The sequence below is a fragment of the Prinia subflava genome, chromosome 1 (genome assembly GCF_021018805.1).
Source record: "Prinia subflava isolate CZ2003 ecotype Zambia chromosome 1, Cam_Psub_1.2, whole genome shotgun sequence".
Classification (NCBI taxonomy): domain Eukaryota; kingdom Metazoa; phylum Chordata; class Aves; order Passeriformes; family Cisticolidae; genus Prinia; species Prinia subflava.
Genome location: NC_086247.1, coordinates 99,048,355 through 99,071,742, shown reverse-complemented (window position 1 = coordinate 99,071,742; position 23,388 = coordinate 99,048,355). Strand labels below are relative to the sequence as shown.

Genomic DNA, 23,388 nt, shown 5'->3' with positions numbered 1-23,388 from the left:
CCGATTCTTCGGCTTGTGAAAGCTTGTCCTCGACGCTCGCGCTGCCCCACTCGGGAGGAGTCTCACGCTAGGGCACATAGACCCTCAGGGTCCGCATTCCGGCAAGCCAACCGTCCATGGCGGGTTCAAGGTATGGAATCAAACGGCTGCGGCGGCAGAAAGGCGCAGCTTCGACCGTGCTGTCCCTCCTCCACCCGCTCCACTTCCGGGACGGCACTGCCTCCCTCGCCCGCCGGGAGAGGTGTAGCCAGTGAGGCCAGGCACCGCCGCTCCGCCCCGCCGCAGTCCTGGCCAGGCCCGGAGCCGCTCAGGCTGCACCTCCGCCCGCGCTGCGGGAGGAGTAGCGCGGGCATTGCCTCTGGAAGTTTGTGCCTCGCCGCACACCGTGCCGGCCGAAGCGCTCGGCTCCACGTTGGCTGCGCAGGCGCACCGGTCGCGGCTGCCTGTGCTCCGCGGAGGGGGCGGCCGAGGGTGGAGCGGCGGTAGCTCCGCGGACCGGGGCGAGGGAAGATCGGTTCCGCCGCCCCCTGGGCGCCCCTCGCCGCCTGAACCGGCCGGCCCGGAAGCCGTACCCTCATCCCCTTCTCTCTCCCTCCACCATGTTCAAGAAGCTGAAGCAGAAGATCAGCGAGGAGCAAGTGCTGCCGCGCGGAGCGGGGGGACGCGCGGGCTCCCTCCCACCGCAGGTACGGCGGGGAGGGCCGGCTGGGAGACGTGTCCGCCGACCCGCTCTGGGCACTTGTGACAGCCTTCGCCCGGCGGGGCAGGGCTGCGCCTCGCCCGTGGAGGCCTTGGCGTCCCGCAGGGCGGTCGGACCGTCCCCGCCGCCGCGGGAGGGTCGCGTCGCGCAGGCCTGGCCGGCTGAAGGCTCCGGGGTCGGTCGGCTGGCGGGAATCAGATCACACCCCGGCTCGCTGTCAGTGCGGGACGGCTTCGCTAGAACTTCATCATCTAAGTTTGTTGTTACCGACCCGCCTCCTGCCAGAGACCGTGCTTCGTTTTGGCCACTTTACAAAAGTGGAGGAATGTAAAAACTATCTCTTGCTTGAACATCAAACAGAATGAAACAGAAATGGGTTTCTTCCTTAGCATTTAAAGTAATGATACTTTCACGTGCACTGAATAACAATCTAGCACTGAGTTCTCTAGTTATCCTTTTCTCTCATCTTAATGTTTATTCTTTCAATTCTGTACATCCCTTCTATTAACATCTTTTAAAGGGCTGGTTTACTTATCTCAAGCTTATTCTTGCATTTTTTAAACTGTAGGTTGAGAATATAGCATAAATATGAGAACAAGGCATTTATTTTTTATAGTCTTTTCTAATTTCTTTTTCTAGTCTAATTTAATTGGCCATTTAGTCTTGCATGTACTTTCACTAAGTTATCAGAAACGTGTTCTAGAAAAGGCTGGTTTTAAGTAATAATAATACACAGTAGATAGTACATGTGTCCAGAGTATCTGTCTAAGTGAAAGTGGCCAAAAAAAATATTGTGATGATTTAATGCATGTGTCAAATCAGAATAAACTCTCTCTTTGTAAGTTTTGGATAGAAAGACTTCTCCCAGTTAACTTCCTATTGGCAAAGTCTGCTGATAATGTCTGCCTGTGTCTCATTGCTAGGTTAAGTATCCTGTGTATCTTGGAATCTAAAAGTATAAAAACTGATATAAACTCTGAATCGTTTAGCTACAGACAGGTAATTTAGTTAATTTGACATATAGGTGATTAGTTGCCTGGGCTTGATCTAAGTGTAATTTGAACCACTGGGAGATTTGGTGCTGCATAGTCTCAGTATTAGACCGTGGTTTCAAAACTGCTGACAGTTACGTTCTATTCTTTGAATCACTCATTTGTGAAACAGAGGTAAGATTTTTGAAACTGGTCTATTGTGAAGTTACATGTAGCTTGTTGAGTCTTAGTTTAAGGCCTTCCTTAGTATTAATTCTGTGCCTTTAGCTAGTGAAGTATATTTTTGTTAGTTGCAATTTAGAGTGCTGTCTTAATTGCCATGTGGTGAACATTCAGTACAGTGTAAAAGAAATTGAGCTGCAGAGTTTACTGTTTTCAATATGCAGCAGTTAAATTATGATATCTTTCACACAGTATTGTAATCTACTTAGTTCAGGGTATTGTAATCCAGTTAGTTCAGGATGCTTTGTCCTATATTCAAGAGTTAATACTTGCTGAAAATCATCCTACTGAATAAATACAAGCTTACATGCATGTATGCACCCAACAGTATAATATACTTTAGTCTTTATCTGGCTCTTGAAAAATTAACATTGACAAATACCCTGAAATCTAATGCGAGAGCTTATGATAAATTACACCTAGTCTACAGACCTAGTCTGCTGTACTGTGGACAGCAGATCATGCAACTCAAGGGTTGACATAAATGGAAAAGCAGAAGCAAAAAATGACAACATATTTTTATTTTAATGTAAAATAGTTGTCTTGCAATGTTTCTTACTCTTCAGTTGCTCTCAAGTAACACTAGGGGGAAATAGTTAAATTTGATCTTAGAAATAAAATAGGCTTCTCGTCTCACTTCCTGCATCTCATTTGAAAACAGATTCTGTGAAGGAGGAAAAAGTGAGGTTTTGAGGCTTATAAAATATACTGTAATCTTGCAAAAAGTGTGGGATATGCTTTTTTCCTTTGCTTTTAGTAAACCAGATCCTTAAAATGCATTACTTCCTGTCAAAACATTCTCAGACCAAATTTTCCTAACTCTTACCATTTCTTAGTTTATGGAATTTGTGTTTGCATTAGTTTTTGCTCTTTTCTTTCCTATACCCTGTTGTAGAGAGGGTTCACTCACTATGCTCTGTACCCTCTCTGCTCTCATATCCCCTATTTTGAGACTTAAAACTTCACATTTGTACTTTGGTTTGTGGTGTCTAGGACTAAATTTACTAACTTAAGACTGGTGTAAATCTGGAGGTAAAATTTCTCAAGTGTAACAATTTTTTCTGAGGAGGTGTTTGTAGGCCTTCGTGTTTCATATGAATGGTTAGCTAACTGATGTCTGTCAGATTGAAATTTTAAGAGACAAGTTATGTCAGTTGAGTGCATGTTCATAAGTTCATGGGGCCTATGGGATTCATCCCAGGGTACTAAAGGAGCTAGCAGATGTTATGGCAGGACCCCTCTTAATCATCCTGGGAATCTGGGGAGGTCTCTGCTGGCTGGGAACTAGCCAGTGTTATTCCAGGTTACAGGAAGGGCATGAGGGAGTACATAGGAAACTACAGAGTTATCTCAGGACCTGGAAAAATTATTAAGAAGATCATACTGTTAAAAGATATTTAGAACAAGAGTGTGATCATCAGACACAGTACACATGGGTTCACAAAAGGAGAATCTTGTTTAAAAAACTTTCTGCAGTAAGTTCACCTGCTTGTGTTGGGGATTAGATTTGTTTCTTTTTACTTATAGAATTTTTTCCCATAAGTTGCTAGGAGACTTTAATGTGTACTTATGGGTGCTTGACCAAACCAAAGAGATGGCCAAAAGTCAGGAGAGAGATCAAATGAGTTTTTGGGGCAGGTAAAGGACAGGGCTGGGGACAGCTGCTCGCTCTTGCTCTTGGCATTGGAGGGAGGACAGCCAGGCTGCTGCTTGCTGCAAGAGGAGTTCACTGTCACCATCAAGTCCAGTCCTGGGAAATCTACCATCATCTGCTAGTGTGCCCAGGAATTCTGAGCTCCTCCTCCTGCCCTGCTGGAGCTGGGCCAGCCCAGTCCCGGTGTCGCGGTTTCTTCAGCACTGCTCTATTTGCTTTGTTATGGCCACTCCTGCCTGCCAGGGACATCCTGCTGTTCCAACTACCACAGTGGAGCTTCTGATTCATCTCATCCACCAGCTTGGGATTTTCCACCGCTCCAGCATGGTGCTCTCAAAGTCCTGCAGAGGTACCAAGATCAGTCTGCTCTGGGCTTTGTGAAGCAAATCCTTCAAGGTTTCTTGGTTCTGTTTTGTTGTAGTAGTTGTTTGTTTTACTTTGTTATACATACTAGTAAAGAACTGTTATTCCTAACCCCATATCTTTGCCTAAGAGCACCCTTAATTTTCAAAATTGTACTGATTCGGAGAGAAGGGGATTTGAATTCTCCATTCCAAGGGAAGCCCTGCCCTCCCTAGCAGATATCTGTCTTTCTAAACCAAGACAGCCTGGTAGATGAAGGTGGTGGATGTAGTTTTTCTGAGTTCTATAAAAGCTTTTGGTACTGTTCTTCCCAGCATTCTTCCAGACAAGTTTTCCAGCAGTGAGATGAGCAGGTATGCAGTGCACTGGGTGAAGAATTTGTTCAAGAGCAGGGGTCAAATTGTTGCAGCAAACAGGACATCTGCCTGGTGACCAGTGACCAGTGGTGTTCCTCAGGGCTCAGTTCTGGAGGCAGCTCTGTTCAGTCTCTTTATCAGTGATGTGGAGGCTGCAGTTGAGTGCACAGGTAGTTAGGTGATGATACCAAAGTGGGAAGTGCTGCTGACTCTCCCATGGGACAAGAGGCTTTGCTTTGCAGAGGGATCTGGATTGATTGGAGTATTGAGCAGTCACCCATGACGTAAAGCTGAGCAAGACCAACCAAACGCTGGATTCTGCACCTGGGATGGAGCAGTCCCAGACAGGAGTCTGAACTGGAGCAGAATTTTGGGAGTGCTGGTTGGCAGGAAGCTCAATGGGATCAGCTGTGTGTGTGCCCTGGCAGCCAAGGGGGCAAACCTCATCCTGGGGTGCATCAAAGACAGCATCACCAGGCAGCCAAGAGAGGTGATCTTCCTGCTGAATTCTGCACTGGTGCAGCCTCACATTGAGGATTGTGAGCAGTTCTGGGCCCCACCATTTCAAAAGGATGTGAAGGTACTTGAATGTATCCTGAGAAGGGCACTAAAGCAGGGGAAGGGGCTGGCAGGAATCTGCTTTGGGGAGCAGCTGAGGGCTCTGGGCTTGTCTGATTTGGAGAGGAGGAGGCTGAGGGGTGACCTCACTGCTCCCTACAGCTTCCTGAGGAGGGGAAATAGATAGGGAGATGCTGAGCACTTCTGCCTGGTACACAGTGCTAGAACAGTAACTCAAACTGTGTCTGTCATGGGAGGTTTGGACTTAACATGAGGAAACACTATTTTACTCAAGAGAGTGGACAAAATCTGGAATAGGCTTCCTGGAGAGGCAGTTGATGCCATCCCCATCCATGCCTGTCAGTGCTGAAGAGGCATCTGGACAGTGCCCTTAAAGCCATGCTTTAACTTTGGTCAGGCAGTTTATCCCTTCCAGTTTAGCTATTCTATCCTGTTTAAGTTCTTTTCTGTTTTTGCACAAGATCAATGAATATTTGTGCTGCAAAGCTTAGTGCCATTGAAATGACTGTAAATTGACAAGTCTGAATGCAGCAGTGAGAACTGTAGAACCATTAAGGGCAGGGTGAGGAGATATGTTTATACTGCTTCTAAGCAGTGAAAAAATGTCCTTGAATGTTTCTGGCCCTCATCAAACAGAGGGAAATTGATTTCAAAACACCTTCTTTAAAACCCTGACATTAGATTGAGGGTAGGAATAAAAGAAGAGTAGGCTGTCAGCATGAATAGATTGTGTTTTTTACAAACCCTATGAATACTTTGGTATGATTGTTTTCAGCAGTACATAAAGCTTTCATGATGAATAGCTATTTGGTACTAGGTAACCTGTTTGACTTTTCAGTAGTATTTTCAAGTAGGGACATTGGTCTACTTCGTCAGACCTGTAACTACTGATTTTAAAATATGTCGAAAAGAACAAATAGCTACCACTCCTGGTTCCAGCAGTGTTCAGCTGATAGAAAGATCAAGAGAAGGTAGGGTCAAAACTTGCATGTGCTTGTCTTATATCCTGGCCCTGACCCCAGGTGGAACTTCTGGTCGTCTGACACTCTGGGCCTGGACTGGGGCTCCAGGGGCAGAGTGTGGCACATTTCCTCTGGAGTGCCAGTTATTGGCAGCCACTGCAGGACTAGGATACAGGTCCAGAAGGTTGGGGTGTGTGCAGCAGGGCATCACCTCATCAAAGCAAGGCCTGACCTTCCTCTTCCCCCGCCACATGCCTGAAATATTTTGAGTCTGCAATCCTTCCAGCCTCTCGAAATACCTAAAGAGAAATCTTGCTAATTACTTTCTTTTATATAGATCTGCTTGTGAATACCTTATTACTCATTACATTTATACTGAAATTTTATATTTGCAGTTGGAATTACGAGGCTGGCAAGGTAGTTTGAGTTGGTGTGACTTTTTAGAACCTCAATTTGAATGAAGTAAAATTTCTGTGAATAGATGTTTAGTTCTGATAGGAACAACAAGTACATACTGACATCAGAAAATATAGCAATTTCTTCTGCCTTTTTCATTGTTTAGATTCAATTTTATAAATGTTATAAATTTATTGTTTATAAATTTTTGGTGCCATTTTTTTTTCTTAATTTTCTATCTTTTTGATCAGATCCTATTCCACTTGTAAATGCTTGAATCCATGTCAAATCACTAAACATTTAAACCTTAAACAACTGTAACCTTAAACCTTAAACCTTAAACCTTAAACCTTAAACAACTGTAATATGTTCCTAAAATATTTGGAGGCTTGTTTTTCAAATATGATCTAAGAGGACCGTAGTCAGGAATAATCAAAATAACCCATTTTGTTGCTTGTTCTTGTGACTGATTCATGACACATTTTGCTCTGGGGACTTTGTAGTAAGGTAGAACTTGTCACAGACAGTTGTTTTCTTTAAAAAGATCTAGACTAGGCTTTACTGAGATGATATAGTTAGTAATTCTTGAAGTAAATGATGATACAGAATAATTAGTTGTGGAATTAATAGTATTACTTGCCGATATACATGATCTCTCTGTAGGTCCCTTCCAAATCCCCTCCGTCAACTGGCAACATAATCAGGACAACTTCATTTACAGATCAGAATGATGAAGGCACTTTAACACCAGACAAAGAGGTCAGTTGAGAACTGTTTTTCTCTATTTTTCAGCTTAAAAAAATCTGACTCTGTGTCCTTTGTTGCATTTTTTTTTTATTTCTCAATCTTACTATTTTCTGTGTATTTATAGATATGAATAGTCTATTTTTTAGGTTAAATACCAATGTGTTTAATAGTAATAAAACAGATCTTTAAGCTGTAGTGATTAACCGTCAGATTAGGAAACATTTTAAGTCTTCAGGTTTTAAAAATCTTACTCCTGAACTGAACTCAGTGAGGTCGTGGGGCAGAGGATACATTCAGAGAGACTAACTTTGTTTTTTGTCCCACTTTTTGTTGAAAAACCAGGTGAATCTAGGTAATTTGAGGTGGATGATCCAAAAGGTTTATACAGAGCATTTGTGATTGTTTCTAACCATGACAGTAATAAGAATCAATCTCAAAAGTTATTTTCCCCCACCTCATTTCCTCTCTCCCCTGCCCCCAAACTAAAAACCAACCGAGCCCCCCTCTCTCTCCGCCCCCCCCCAACCCAGCTAAACAACAAGCCAAACTGAGTTTAAATTATCAGTCATAAAATTCCATTAAAATCATTATTCTGATGATGGGTAACCTTGGCTTGCGTAATAAAGCAAACAAGACAATCTGCACTTGCCTTGTTTCATATTAAGCACTATGGCTCTTTTGAAGCATCTTGGTGAAAAAAAAAACCAACAAATACAAATAAACAAAACATTTCCATGACTAAATGAGGGTGGACATAGGCTGGTAGCATTAAGCAGGATGCGTCTGTGATTTTGTTAACTTTTTCAGAGGAAATGTAGTGTCCTAGTTAGAAAATTCAGTTGCTTTGTTTTGCCAGAAAAAAAATGATTCATTTCCTTGCAGTGCAACAATCTACTTTTATTTTTAAAACCATATTTTCTGTAGGAGATGATCATCTATACCTGAAATTTGTAATAGATTTCATTATGAATGCTGTCAGTGATTAAATCTGGGCAGTTTGCTTCCTGCAATAATAGAAATTGAAGGGAAAGTACCTCACAATTTTGCTTTGTATTTGGTATTTTCTAATAAGTACTTACTTTCTCTGTGATATATGTATGTATGTGTATGTGTGTATGTATGTATGTATGTCTGTAATGAATTCCCTCTCTCCTTGGAAAAAGATTTTCTGTTAACTGGTGCTCCAGAATGTTAACGAGCAGTGTCACCCAGGATTAATTACTAAGTTTTCAGTAAGGAGGGTTTTCTGTTCTTAATACAGGGTATAGAAGTAGCATATTGCGACATGAGAACTACTGCCGTGGTCTAGAAGGAGTGAGTTAGTACTGAGAGTTGATTCCCCTCTTTTTTTTTAATTTATTGTATAATGTGCAAAAGAACTGATTTGGCCAAGGTTTTTGTCATGATTTCTATTGAGGACTACATTTACTTCATTAGGTATGTGTTGTCCCCAGCAAACTCCATTTTCAGAGTGCTGTTCCAGACAAACAACAGAAGCAAAGGATTCCATGTAGCACATGCCAAGTTACATTGGAAGAACATTAATCTCTAAATAGACTGATTGGACTGATTATATCTGTAATGACCAGAGAGGCAGAAGGAAAAATAAGATTAAGAGTGGAAACAAAGGTACTAAAGTACCCTCAGATTTACAGTTATCCTTGGTCTTAGGGGGGCTGCCATAACAGTTTTACTTGTGAAACACATAACTAAATTAGAAATTCAGGAAGTAGTGAAGTCCTAAGAGGATGAAAACCTCTTATTTTTTTTTTGTAAGGACTGGTTTTACATCAAACAGAAAGTTTTACGAAAAATCAAGTTTAAATGATTAAAACAAGAAATGTAGTTTTTCCAGAAATTTCTCATAAATGTTGGCACTATGATTAAAAGCCAATCATCTTTGAAATCTGTTGGATTAGATTTTCATAAAATTCAATTCAGCAGCAGTACACTATGCTTAAATAAGATGCAGATATTACATATTGTCACTGAAAATACATGCTGTGATTATATGAACACATTATGTCTTTTGGAGGGCATTTTTTGATGTGTTCTCATTTGATCAGGCAGTTGTTTCATGTCCAGGTGTCGATGGCAGTGGCATTACAGTGAACTGTTGGACAACATTTAAAACACTGAAAGTATTTGGTTGAAGAGTATTGTATGCTAAAACATTTTTGCATACAAAAATATGAATAAAGTACAAAAAGTACATGAATAATTGCTAACATTTTAGTACCGAGAGCTAAGCAAAGTTAATGTTTCATCATTGTTTTGTGTTTTGTGTCCTCCTCTGTGAGCTATAATTTACTATGTCTTTAAATAGATCAGGTTTTTGTATTTTTACTTCTGTAGTATTAACATTGCAAATATTATACATGAAACCATTGGTTTATTCTCAGAATTTTTTTTATAATAAAAACAATTTCAGAATTAGTTACAGCTGTAAATTACATCACTAGTCTGATCAAAGAATGATAATAAAACATATGTGCCAGCATCCTTGCTTTATACTCTACAGTGGTAAGATTTTAAGAATACTTTAATATTTCAAAATTCCAAGGTGCTATCAGCTTAAAATAAACTTACATCTTGTATGCTTCATTTATGGAATACCAAGTAAGTTTCTTTTTCATGCCAGCTTTCCTCTTCAGCTTGTATTTTATTGGATATGTGAATCTCCAGTAGCAGTGTTATAGAAAACCTCAAAATTTTTTCATATATGGGAAAAAGCAGACATCTGACTAGGTCTGTATTCTCTTATTGCAAGTAGCTCATAAAAGGTGATCACATTGTGAGGTAAAACTACTTCCACAGAACTTCATCAGACAATTTGCATATCCAGTGCTTTCTGAGTTGGAATGCTGCTGTTTAAAATAGCCCTAGACTATTAAAATAGGCTTAATTAGTGAGTTCAGTCTTTTCTAACAAACTGTTACCACATTGACTTTTGACCAGAGTTTGAGGTGAAATACATAAATCGTATTCACTATAGTTCCTGTTAAAAATGTTCTTTTTGTTCTAGTTTACAAGTACAGAAGGCCCAACTGCAGAAGATAACAAAACCTAGTGCTAGTTCGCTGTCAGCTGACAGCAAGCAGCTGATAGATTGCTGTGGGTGACTTGCCAGTCATGCATCCAAATGTTTCTGATATCCTAATGAGTGTTACGGAAGTGACAGCAGAGCACAACATATATAGATCTTAGACTTAACGAAACTTAGCCAAGGTACTTTTTGGTCTCACTTCAGTGGCATAATAATGACTGTGCTATTAAATTAGTTGAAATGTTTCTCTATCATTGCCTATTAATAAAGCATGACAAGTAAAGCCAAAATAATATTCCTTCAGTACCTTTGTTATTCCTGTATCTTTTCTGTACTCATATACTTAATTTGAAGTATATATATACTTAAATTGAAGTATATATTACCTTCTAAATAGGTGTTGCTGTGCAAAGATGGTAGTGATTTAGAAATTTCTGTATTTTTTTTTCATTTCTGATTTTTAAGACTAAATTTTGGAGGCTGCATAAGCTAGGTTGAATCTAAACTTGTAAATTACAACTCCTGATACATACACCAACATGCTTAGATTGAAAAGCAAACCAGAAAAGATCTATTTGATTTCTGTACTGCTGCTTTCTGAAAGTACAGTTCTGCTTTCCTAGATTCTGGGGCTTTTTTAATTGCAGAGAGAAACTTTAGCTCTTCAGTTTTTCCTATTCCCTTATCACAGTAGGGATGAGGCATAGAAGATTATGTTGCAAATTGCACGAAGCTTTTTATAAATAAATATTTTGTAAATAAGAAAATCACTGAATTACTCACTTTTTTTCCTGACTTTCACCACCTTGGACAAATAACCAAATTTATTTATTTTTCTCTGGGTAATGAATTCTTTTAAAGTAAGAGCTGAAACTAAACATTTAGCTGATAGCTGACATCCTCTAGCAACTTGAGTAGATGAAGAAATGGCTTTTCTCTTACACAAGTTTTGTAGTCTCATCCTCTTCCCTCTGTCTTGCTGTGCTGGTATATAGCATAGCAAAACTGCTCATGTACAAATATAGAAGCTTTAAAGTGTTAGCATACTACAAATCCATGCATGCCATGATGCACTTTGCTAACAAGATATATGAATTTTCAAATTTGCTTGATAACAGACTAATACAAAATTTGGAACTACTAATTTTCTTCTTTTTCTGAAAGGGAATAATGATCACCTTTGGCAATCAAACATATTATATGCATGTAACATGTATAATATTCAACTGCTGCCATCTCCAGAGCAATGAGACTTGGGTCAGACTCTGATCTCAATTAAAATTTGGGTTTTCTTTCACAGCATATTAAGAAGGCTTTTTGATCTAGGAATTGCATGTACTTTGGCCTTTGCACCTCACTTATCAGAATCCTTGCAAAAGAGCATGGTAGTTCCTCAGAGGGAGGAGGAATAATAAGAATAATAAGAACACAGTCATTTGTGGAGTTCAGAAAGTCCTTAAAGATAAGTAAGGCTGCTTCACTTAGGCCAGATTTGAGGGCTACAAAAACTGTTCAGAATGTTGAAAATACAAAGGTTATTTAAACAATAACTTCATGTGTCCTTTGATAATACTAAAGGTAACGTCATCTGGCATTTGGTTTCATCAACCAGTTTACCTGATTTGCAGCTTTCTATCCAAGGTGGAAACGTTTGTTGCTCAGTAGGATTTTACTTGCAGAAAAACAGAGTAAGAGTATTGTGACAAAAGATCAGTAACGTCACAGCCTGTTAAGGAAACGTTCCTGTTTTACCACCCAAGAGCCACTCTGGCAGTCACACTTGCACCACCCCAGGCTTTTGCTGCTGGGAGTGAAGCCCCTTCACCACAAGGAGCTCCAGTGAACTGATGGGTGCGCCACCTGACTCCCTACACAATCACATGGAGACAAGTTTCCCTCACTGCCTTGACCCAAGGTTTCCCATAGCAGAGTTGTAGACTCTGCTTGCTTTAAGAATTTTTATCATGGTGCAGCAGTATAATGACAGATGGAGTTGGGTGTCTCCTGAGCAAAGGAATGCCTGACTTTCATTCTGTGTGCCTGTTTTCATGGTGATATTTGATCTGGGGTCTTCTTACTGTTCTACAGTACAGTTCTACAGGGTTCTACAGAGTCCCTCCGTGACTGGCCACCATCCAGCTGGCATGGCAAGTCTGGGCAAAGGGCTTATCACTGGGGGTTTCAGCCATTTCCCTCCAGCCAGGGCACAACCTGTAGCTTGCAGTGCAACTGTACCTTTACTGTTTGTTGTCCTCAACAGCCTTCAGCCTATAAATTTGGTGCTTAAGGTCAGTATGGGCTAGGGAAATGATTTACACTGGAGTATCATAGAATTGGTAGGATTGGAAGGAACCTCTGGAGGTCACGTAGTCCAACCCTGTTCCAAGGCAGGGTCACCTAGAGCAGGTTACACAGGAAAGGAATGTGTCCAGGTAGGTTTTGAATGTCTCTAGAGAGGGACACTCTTATGATTTGCCTGAGTAGCCTGTTCTGCTACCCTAGTTGTAAAGAAGTTCTTCTTCATGTTGAGGTGGAACTTTTTGTGGTTTAGTTTATGGCCGTTACTCCTTGTCCTGTTGCTGGGCACCACTGAGAAGAATCTAGCACCACCCTCTTTTACAACCTTCTTTGGGATATTTGTGTGTATTGATTAAATCCCTTCTCTGTCTTCTCTTCTTTAGATTAAACAGGCCCAGCTCCTGCTTGTGAGTAGGATGTCTCTCCTTGTGAGAAAGATGCACCAGACCCCTAATTACCTCTGTGACTCTCTGCTGGATCCTCTCCAGTAGCCCCTTATCTTTTTTGTACTGAGGAGCCCAGAACTCCACACAGCACTCCAGGCATCTTATTAGGGCTGAGTAGAGGGGGAGGATCACCTCCCTCAACCTGCTGGGCACAGTCTTCCTAATGAACTCCAGGATACCACTGTCCCTCCTAGCTGCAAGAGCACTGTTCGTTCATGGTCAACTTGCAGCTCCACCAAGACTCCAAGGTCCTTTTGTGCAGAGCTGCTCTCTAGTAGGTCAGCCCCTTAAGCTGTACTGATACATGGGGTTATTCTTTTCAAGGTGCAGTCCCCTTTTGAACGTCATTAGGTTTCTGTGTGCCCAATTCTCCAACCTATCAATGTCCTGCTAAATGGCAGCACAGCCTTTAAATGTATTAGCCACTCCCCCCCGAGTACGTTTGAAATGAAGTGTTGGAAGAAGATCTTAGTAGGTTAGCAAGCTTCACATATGATATGATGGCATTCTTAGGATTAGAGAAGGTTAAAGAATGACCTACATCCTTGTATCTGCTGTTTACTTCATCTTGGTATGATTCATCTCAGATGATTCTAGCTTGTCTAGTTTTGTTGATCACAATACCAGCCTAGTGCTGATATACTGCTAGTGATACATTAGACAGTATAGCACCAGATGTATTTAATGTTTCTGAAGCTATTAAGATAATTCAGAGTGGGTTTTAGGACAAATCCTGAAGCACAAGAATCCTGTGTGGTAATACTGTTTTAATGTTGGCTGACAAGCAGATTGCTTCTTTCCTCTTTGAAGGCAGAGGAAAGAAGGCACAAAAAAAAATTTGTGATTTTTAATAACTCTTTCCCTAACATCCCCACCCCAGAGTTAACTAGACAGTTAGTTTTTAAGGTTATACTGAATAGATGGTTGAAAAAAATGAAAAACGCAGATAAAAACACATGTGTATATTAGAAATCATTAAGTAGTGTAATTACAGGACTCACTGGAGAGTTTTGCCTGTAATTTAACTAAATATTTAGTAGGTTATGAGGTGTCAGAGTATAGTGGTTTGACATTGGCCAGACAGCAGGCACTTAAATAAGCTGTTCACTCACTCTCTTGTTACAGTTGGGCAGAGGAGAGGGAAAGGAAATTAATGAAGGGTTCATGAGTTGAGGTAAGAATTGGGGGAAAACACTCTGAAGGCAAAATAGGTTCAAATTTAAAGATATAAGGTAAATTTATTATTAACAGAGTCTGAGAAGGATAATGAGAAGTAAAATGAGCCTTTAAAACACTTCCCCCAGCCCCTCCCTCTTTCCCCCAACAACACAGGGAGACAGGGAGTGGGACTTTTGGTTAGTTTGTCACCTGAGACCATTTTTTCTCTTCACTCAGGGAGGGAAGTCTTTGCTATGCCATGGGGTCCCTCCTATGGGAGATGGTTGTCCGTGAACTCCTGCAGTGTGGCTCCAATCTTAGAACCAGCAGTCCTGCCAAAACTGCTGCAACATGAGTCCCTTCTATGAGCAAACAATCTTTCTAAAATTGCTGAGGTGTGGGTCACTCATCCACAGGGTGCAGTCCTTTGAGGGTAGGCTGTTCTAGTTTGGAAGCAAGGGCCCTCTCTCTCCATTTGGATCTCCCACTGGATCACAGCTTTCTCTGGTATCCACTTGCTCTGGTGTGAGTACCTTCTCTCATGGGCTGTGGGTGGATCTCTGTATTTGCTGGATCTGTATTTGGGTGGATCTTTGTATTTGGACCTCATGAGCTGCAGGGTGGCAGCCTACTTCACCATAGTCCTCACCAGGGCCTGCAGACGAATTTTGGCTCCAATGCTTGGAGCACTTCCTCCCCTTCTTTTTCTATTGACCTTGGTGCCACCATGTTGTTTTCCTTCACATGTCCTCACTTCCTCTTCTTTTCTGACTAGAAGAAAAATTGTTGTCCATAGGTACCATTGCCAATAAGTTCTACCAATTCAAAGATTCTTGCAGGATCCTGCAATGCTGGGAGGTTGATCTCATCTAGGTTCCGTGCTGGGGAGTTGCTTGCCATGTTTTTGCCACTGACCAGGGCCACTTGCAGTGGCAGCCACCGCAGTGCTGGTGCTATTTAACATATCTCCTTATGCAGGGTGGTGGGAAGGAGAAGCCACTGCCACCACCCCTGGTCTTCTGCCCACAGCGTGGCTAGCTAGTGGTGGCCGGGCAGGCAAGGCTCACCAGGATGGGTGGGAGCCTCACCGTGGGCCACACCGAGATGGTGGCAGCCACAGTGGCACACTGCCATGAACTGTGCTGGCATGGCCCCCAGCAGCAACACCTCACCACCCCTGGAAAAGTCTGCACGTGCTCTGTTTTGATTTTCTTAAATATGTCATCACGGAGGCATTACTAACTTCTTTAATTGGGCTAGCACCATGTCCGAGCCATCGGAGATGAACTCTGTCAGACATGGTGGAAACTTCCAGCAGTTTCTCACAGAAGCCACTTCTGTGGCCCTCCTCTGCTACTGAAAAAACAGGCATTGCCAAATCAACACACAGAGTAACAAAAATAGTGTAAGCAAGCATATTTTTGGTCACCTAACATTGGAGAGTGGAGGATTAACCCACTAAATGTAGCCTGTTCTAAATGTGTTGAAAAAATACCACTCTTGGACCATGACTGCATATATTCTGTCTTTGGTAGCTATTTGAAGTGTGAAACTCTTGTCTTGGCTACTGAAGAGGAAATATTTTGAAATTTCATATTGGTAGAGTGCTCACTGTTCTGCCTCAGCATTGTTGTGCCTTCTTTACGTCTAAGGCTGTCTCACAGAATCACAGAATTAAGTCATTGGAAAAGACCTTTGAGATCATCAAGTCCAACCTATGACCTAACATCACCTTGTCAACTAGATGTGGCACTAAGTGCCACATCCAGTTTTTTGTTAAGCACCTCCAGGGATGGTGACTCCACCACCTCCCAGGACAGCCCATTCCAATTCACTCCTTCTGTGAAAAAATTCTTCCTAATGTTCTCCTAAAACTCCTAAACCTAAACCTTTGCTGAGGCCGTTTTACGGGTTATAGGTCTTAAAAGTCTAAGAACATTTTAAGGTCGTAAACAGAAATTTTTATTATATGAAAGCATGTATCTGAAGGTGCGAGCGTCCTAAATGAATGGTCTTACAATGTCACAATCAGTTAAGAGTATAAAGTATATGAGTATAAAGTCTTAGAAATAAAATTCCAGAATAAACAGTAGTCTTAACATGGAATTAAACATAACATTCCAACCTTCAACTCCTGACCCCAAATAGGGTTTCTGGCCGTGGGGTCGCAATCACAGAAAGGGATCACGAGATCACAAATCCCAGACAGGGGTCCCGGCCGCGGGGATTGCAGGGACAGGAAAGGTCTCGAGATTCAGAACCCACACAGAATCCCTGGCCGCAAGGTCACGATGGCAGTGAGGGATCCTGAACCGGACAGAGTTCCCGGCCGTGGGGCCACGGTGGCAATGGGGGGGTCCCGAACCTGGCAGAGTTCCCGGCCGCGGGGATCACAGAGGCAAGAAGGGGTCCCGGGGTCCCGAACCCTTGCAGAGTCCCCGACAGCCCCGAACAGAGTTCCGAGGCAAATGCCCCAGGGGGAAAGGGAAGAGACGGGACAGGACCCCAGGGCCCAGATCCCAGGCAACAAGGACTACAATAGATGGTACCTTTAGAATCCCATTCGGCTCCCTGGCAGGGCTCCTCCCTCAGGCTGCAGGAGGTGGAGGTTGGATCGATAGATCAGATTGATCAATCGATACCTTCACTTTCAGCCCAAAGGCTTTTTATCCATAAGTTACAAATGCATATTCATATCTTTATCTACACACTACCCAATCTAGGTGCAATTTTCTAAGTTTGTAAAACTACGAAAAACTACGAAAAGCAGCATCAAAAACCTACGCATATAGCATATCTATCAGTGCAAAAACTCTATTTTACTAGCGTAAAAGTTCTATCTTGTTATGTGAAAAACTCTATCTTAACATGCGTAAAAAACTATCTTATTTGCGCAAAATTCATACCAAAAATTATAAACAGTACTCTATTTTTGTTGTGTCTAAACTCTATCACTAGGCCTGAAGCTTTGTACTTCTACACTAACAACTAGGCACTTCGGGCATGTGAAGCTTAAAACTGAGGCTTACATTTCTACTTTATGCATATATGGCTTTATATATTCTAATTTTTCTAAAGGTTTTAATTCAATTCCTTCACATTTCACTCTCTGCAGAGGATCCATGAAAACATGGACTCCAACAAACCTTGTCTGGTGCAGCTTGTGACTGTCACTTGTTTTGTGGGAGAAAAGACCTACCCCCACCTGGCTACAACTTCCTTTCAGGCAGTTGTAGAGAGTGAAAAGATCTCCCCTGACTCTCCTTTTCTCCAGGCTAAACAACATGAGCTGCTCCCTCAGCTGCTCCTCACAGGACTTGTGTTCCAGACCCTTCACTCAGCCTTGTTGCCTTTCTCTGGACATGCTCCAGCATCTCAACATCCTTCCTAAATTAAGGGGCCCAGAACTGGACACAGCGCTCAAGGTATGGCGTCACCATTGCTGAGAACAGAGAAAGAATCACTTCCCTGCTCCTGCTGGCCTCACTATTCCTGATCCAGGCCAGGATGCCATTGGCCTTCTTGGCCATGTGGGCACAATGCTGGCTCATGTTCAGGCTGCTGCCAGTCAGTACCCTCAGGTCCCTTTCTGCCTGGCCACCATCCAGCCACACTGTCCCCAGCCTGTAGTGCTGCAGGGGGTGGTTGTGACCAAAGTGCAGGACCTGGCACTTGTCTTGTTAAACTTTATATTGTTGGATTCAGCCCATCGATCCAGCCTGTCCAGGTCCCTCTGCAGAGTTCTCCTACTCTCCAGCAGATTGACATTTGCACCCAACTTGGTGTCATCTGCAGATTTGCTAATGGTAGACTCGATGCCCTCATCCAGGTCATCAGTAGCAATACTAAGCAGGACTGGACCCATACACTGATCCCTGGGGGGACACCACTAGTGACTAGCCACGAGCTGGATGCAGCACCATTCACCACCAGTCTCTGGGCCTGGCCATCCAGCCAGTTCTTAACCTAGCAAAGAGTGCACCTCTCCAAACCATGGACTGCCAGCTTTTCCAGGATTCTGTGGAAGACAGTGTTGAAGGCTTTGCTAAGTCCAAGTAGACAACATCCATAGCCTTCCCTGCATGCACCAGGTGTCACCTGGTCATGAAAGGAGATCAGGTTGGTTAGGTAGGGCCTGCCCATCCTAAATCCATGCTGGCTGGGTCTGATCCCTCAGCCACCCTGTAGGTGTTGTGTGATTGTACTCAAGATGAACTGTTCATAACCTTGCTGGGTACCAAGGTCATACTGACAGGCCTGTATTTCCTGGATCCTCCTTTTGGTCTGTCTGATGGATGAGCTTTACATGGGCCAGTTTCCAGTCATCTGGGACCTCCCCAGTTAGCCAAGACTGTTGATAAGTGAGGGAGAGTGGCTTAGGGAGCTCTTCTTCCAGCTTGCTCATCACCCTAGGATGGATCTCATCTGATCCCACAGGCTTGTGAGCATTTTAAATGGCTCATCACTAACTGCTTCCTTCTGGATTTCAGGGTAACTATTCTCTCTCTGTTTACTGGTTCAGGAGGCCAACTGTCCTAAGGACAAGCTGTCTTATTGTTGAAAACTGAGGAAAAGAGGGCTCCTTCCCTCCTGTGCCTGCCTTTACTCAAGCAAGAAGGGCAAAGCTGAGATGATTTAGAAATGTTCTTGCATGATGATCAACATCAGTGCAACTAAATAGAATTTTTAATTGCATTCTACTGTTGGTGTAAACTTCTAGTTATGATGGAGACTCTGGAGTTGTGTGTTTGCAAACTCAGGCAGTACGGCATTGGTTTCCTTTTTCTCAAAATCATAACTGTAATATGGATTGGGATATTTTAGGCAGTGGATAGTTTGGCTCTTCTTACCAAGTTAAAACATGGTTGCATATCCCTATCAATCTACCAGGTAGTTTGAGTGAATTTTTAAAATGAACTTGTGCCGTTGCTTAAAGTTCTGTCATCTTACCTGTATGTTTTCAGTTTTATAATTAACATTTTGTGCAAGAATGAATTAGTAAATATGTGAATTTATGTCTGAGCCTCCTGAACTTGGCTGCACTAACATGGCCATGAACTTCCAGGGATGACTGAAGATCTAACAATTCATAGTTTCTGAACAAACTGACCGACCATCTTTTTTGCGGGGGACAAACTTGTTAGAGATCAAATAGGAATTATTTTTTTTGCAAACTTTTAGCATGCTAAATAATGCAATTAGGATTAAGCAAAGTAATGCTATGGTGAAATGTAGCAACTTAATATTTGGAGCACTAGCAGGCTGTTATTGTGAAGAGGTAATTTAAATTGTCTGTGGTTCCTGAGGTTCTTGGTGGTCATGTCATTAAAAGTGATTTAACTAAGCTGAAAATAATATATGTTACATATTAAAAATGTTCATAATATTTTGGTTAATATTTGCCTAATCCATTTGTCAGTGCTTTGAAAACTGTGTTTCATCTTCTTAACTGGTCTTCTCCAAACATGCAAGTATGTTTTTTATCTTAAAAAAAGTCATAATTTTATTTGTGAATTTTCAGGCTTCTAATTCATGAGACCGTCAGGCTTGCTTGTAGTATTGCTGCTGTATGCTTGTACACTTGTGTATACATAGTATATGCCTTTTATTGGCATATGTGCTTTCAAGAGGAGCAAGAATTTCTACAACCATCAACACTTAATGAAGATTTTCTGGAACCATTATCACTTGTTAGTTTTGTCAGTTTCCTTATTTTTGTCTGTCTGAAAGCTCAGAGGAGGAAAAAAGTAGGTGGGTTTTACACATCTGTATATACACATACACATACACACATACATATCAGGAGTTTTTGCACAGCTTACTCTTAAGAATTATACTTCTAATAGGCTGAGAGAGGAGGACAACAAACTCAATATGTGGTTGCTACCACAGTGGATGCACAGGGCAAGTGTTTTGAGGCGCTGGGGAAGTAAAGACTGAGAGCATGAGGAGTATGACCATCTTTTTTATTAGCTGCTCATCTTTGTAGTAACTTAAAAGTGAGAAGTTTCAACTGAGTTTGTTAGACGTACCTAGTTATTAGCAAATCTGAGGCTATTTATTCTATATAGCTCTCACTGAACATTTACCACTTCTTAAATTTTCTGAAAGGGTTTGGTGAACATAAATTCAGAGTCATGTAGCCATTCAGAGCTTACCTGTGAAAATATTTTTCTCTCTCTATTTGATTTTTTTGTAATTAATCTGCTACAGCACTGGAATCAATGTAATCATCACAAAAAAAAAGTGAATTAAACTCCTAATTTATATTAGTATTTGGTTCCTAAAAGTACTTAGTAACTTGATAGAGGGGTTTGTCTCATTATTTCAGAACAATTTTGTTTATTTAGTGTTTTGGTTCAGTCAGCAATCAGTACAATTCTGAAATATCAAGCTATAAGGAAGTTGAAACTTGAGCTTTGTATGTGAGTGAGTATAATCATGAGAGGAATATTTTTCTCTCTCAGTTACAGCATCCTAAATGCATTAGATTGCATTACATTACATGTATATATCCAATTTAAATTCAAATTCCAGTCTTTTCGCTTCATTTTTCATCTCTAGGAATTTATATCTCTTCTTACATCCTGACTTGATAAAATGGTTAAATTCAATTTTACAAAATAGTCTGCTATGAGTTTAAAAAAATTGTAAGGAATGGTTTAAAATGTAGACAGAGTAAAAGCAGTGTATAAAAGCATTAGATGCCAAATAGTCAAAAGCAAACATTTTATATTATATATAACTGAAATACTGATAGAATTTTTAGAATAATAAGTTGTTCATGAATAACTGAGAGCAAATAGACTTCAGTGGTATATGAAGACAACTCATCCACAGAAGTTTAAAAAAATTATAGTAGCAATGCCTGAAACAGTTTTTATCTTGGGCTAAACTAGGATCTTTTAAATAGCATGCTTTAGTTCTAAATTATCCAAATTGTATTTCGGCTGTTCTGAAATTATGTAGTGCATATTTTCTGGTTATGTCCTCCCTTTCTCAATATCTGTTTTCTCATAAACTGCTGTATTGTTTTGTTACATTTTGGTAGCATGGAAAAATGGAGCATGGAGTAAAATTTTGCAATGTTCTTTATTGCTTGATTTATTTTCATTTTCCTCCTTTTTGCATTGTATAACAGCTGATAGCCGGGATGATAGCAGAACCTGCTTTTCTCTCTGAGTATACTATCTTTGCTTTGGATCCCACCAAACAACCTAAGCCACAGACTGATGGTGTGGTGAGTCCTCCCCACTCCTCTTAGTGATGCCTTTAGGAGGTGGAGGAGAGTAATGTACTAGAAGGCAAATTTAGTTGCTTGTGGCTTGTTCTCACAAAGACCTCTGTCTTAACTACCTTGTTGCTAACCCTGCACTAAATTTCACAGAGGTACCACCTGATAGCTCCTGTCTGCTATGCTGTATGATGTGAATTTATTGTAACAATAAAGAATTAACATATTTTTTCTTATACACGTAACTACACAAATTTAAATAACTGTTGCACAAGTCTGTATGTGTGTTGCATAGAAATTTCTTTTTCATATTTATTTATGTCTGTATGTATTTCAAGATAAATGGATAGAATTGACAATGAGATTGGTTATTGGTGTAAAACTTACATGCAATTTGCCACATACAATGAAATGTAGTGTGTCATTTACTACTAATGGTAGCAGGAAATAGTTATTTCACATAGACACATAAATTAATCTAGTTGATAATCTGGCAGTTACTATTGTGAGGATGAATAGTCTTTCTTTCAATAATTAGCTTTTACTTTAAATATATGTTTCTTTGCCTGGAAGTGTTGTCTTCACCATATATAAGTGGAGAAGCTCAGTGAGAAGAGACAAGAAATGAAGAAAAAGAAGCAGGCATAGGGAGGAAGTCAGACTTCTGCTTTCTGATATAGGCACATACAGAGCTGTATTCTTGTTGGCAAAGGACAGGAATGGCATTTTCACATGTTTCAGTGGCATGGCATTCCTGAATCTGTAAGTGATTTAAAGCACAGTAATTTTTAGAACTCCAGTTCACAGTGGTAGTTCATGATTACTTTGTAAGTGCTCTTTTCCTGCTCATGGTGCAGGAAAAATGACCAGTCACTGAAACTTATAAAAGGATCAAAATTTAATAAGCAGGACATAGCACAACATACCATATTGTGTTGCACTTGTCTCTCTCAGGCTAAACAAGATTGGACAGAAACAGTGATTAAAATGATGGTTCCTGGAATCTATTCTGACCATATTCCAGGTCCAGGAATCATGACTTAAAGATTCACTGCAAATTTAAGTAAGCTTTTTTAATTTTCACTACACAACAGAATTATCTTGAAAAAAATAATTTCAAATAACCTGTTTGTGTGAGTGCTCCAATGTTGTCTTTATATGATCTTTTAGTATGTACTTTAGTGGCATATTTACTGGTTGGCATATTTATATTTAAGACTGCATACATGCAAATAATTGTAATGTAACAGTTATTGTTAATGTGTTACCAGTGTGTATTAATAGTATGTTACCTGTAAAACTCATTTTGTTCTCTGAACTTTTTGAAAATTCTAGAGCAATATTCACAATAAGAATTGGGAGGGGGAGAAAATGATAGGAAAATTTCTAGAGAATAGGATGACATTAAAAAAATATGTTAAAGAAACACCCACATTATATATGTTTACAAAACCTAGGTACACTAAAAATACAGAAGAGGGAAGCTTCACCAATACACAGAAATGCATATTAATTCTGCTAAAACATAACAGTATTTTAACTGTATATGTCATCTGAGAGTGAATGGCATAGAGAAGTGACTGTAACTGTGGATTTTTTTTGCATGGATAACATTAGTATAAACTCTTTACTAAGTAAACTGCAAAGGTTTTGATGCATGAAGAAACAGTTCGAAATATCCTTGGATGCAGTGGTTTTGTTTTTTTTTTAAGAAAAAATTAGAGGAAAATAAGGGAAGAAAACATGTATTAAGCTCTCCTTCCTTCCTCCCTCCATAATTACTCAGTTTTGGAATACTTGAGCAAATATTATGATTAAAAGCAGTAAAACATTTTTAAATACAGACATTTAAGCTTTCACTTCTCAGGCTTGCTAATCTATTCATACCTTTGAGAAGTAAGTATTTGCATTTCAGAAATAGGGAAGTAAGGTGGCACAAATGTTACTGGAACACCCTAATGTACTCCAGTTGAAACTGAGCTCTGATTTATACATCTTCGTAGTAAAAAGCAACCTTTTTATTAGAGATTGGAAGTATAGATGTCTTTGGAAAGAGATATGGATGTTATGTTCTGCGAGTTTGTCGAGGAATAACTTCCATTGGTCTCCAGAAACCCTGATGTAGCTCCTGGTTTTAAGACTTTCAGAATGGCTGCTTGTGCTGTGTGAGTCTAATTTTCCTGAAAGCTCTCTGCAGGCTTATGAAAGGCTCGGGCTTTTAAGCTTTTCAAAGCT

At 40.7% G+C, this 23,388-nt stretch overlaps 1 protein-coding gene across 6 annotated transcripts in view; it reads left to right on the top strand.

Annotated features, from left to right (window-relative positions):
- Positions 1–448: 448 nt before the first annotated feature.
- The window catches only part of GOLGA4 (golgin A4), a 77,732-nt gene continuing 54,792 nt past the window's right edge, over positions 449–23,388 (top strand). For 3 of the 6 annotated variants that reach the window (XR_010081266.1, XM_063405002.1, XM_063404994.1), the window contains exons 1-3: positions 450–686; positions 6,888–6,983; positions 21,061–21,159. Coding sequence is in view for 2 of the 6 variants with exons in the window: in XM_063405002.1 (XP_063261072.1) it covers positions 600–686; positions 6,888–6,983; positions 21,061–21,159 (282 nt within the window). In the remaining 4 variants the exon portion in view is untranslated. Of the gene's footprint in view, positions 687–6,887; positions 6,984–21,060; positions 21,160–23,388 lie in introns of all 6 variants that reach the window. The other 3 variants (XR_010081265.1, XR_010081267.1, XR_010081268.1) reach the window with 3 other exon arrangements.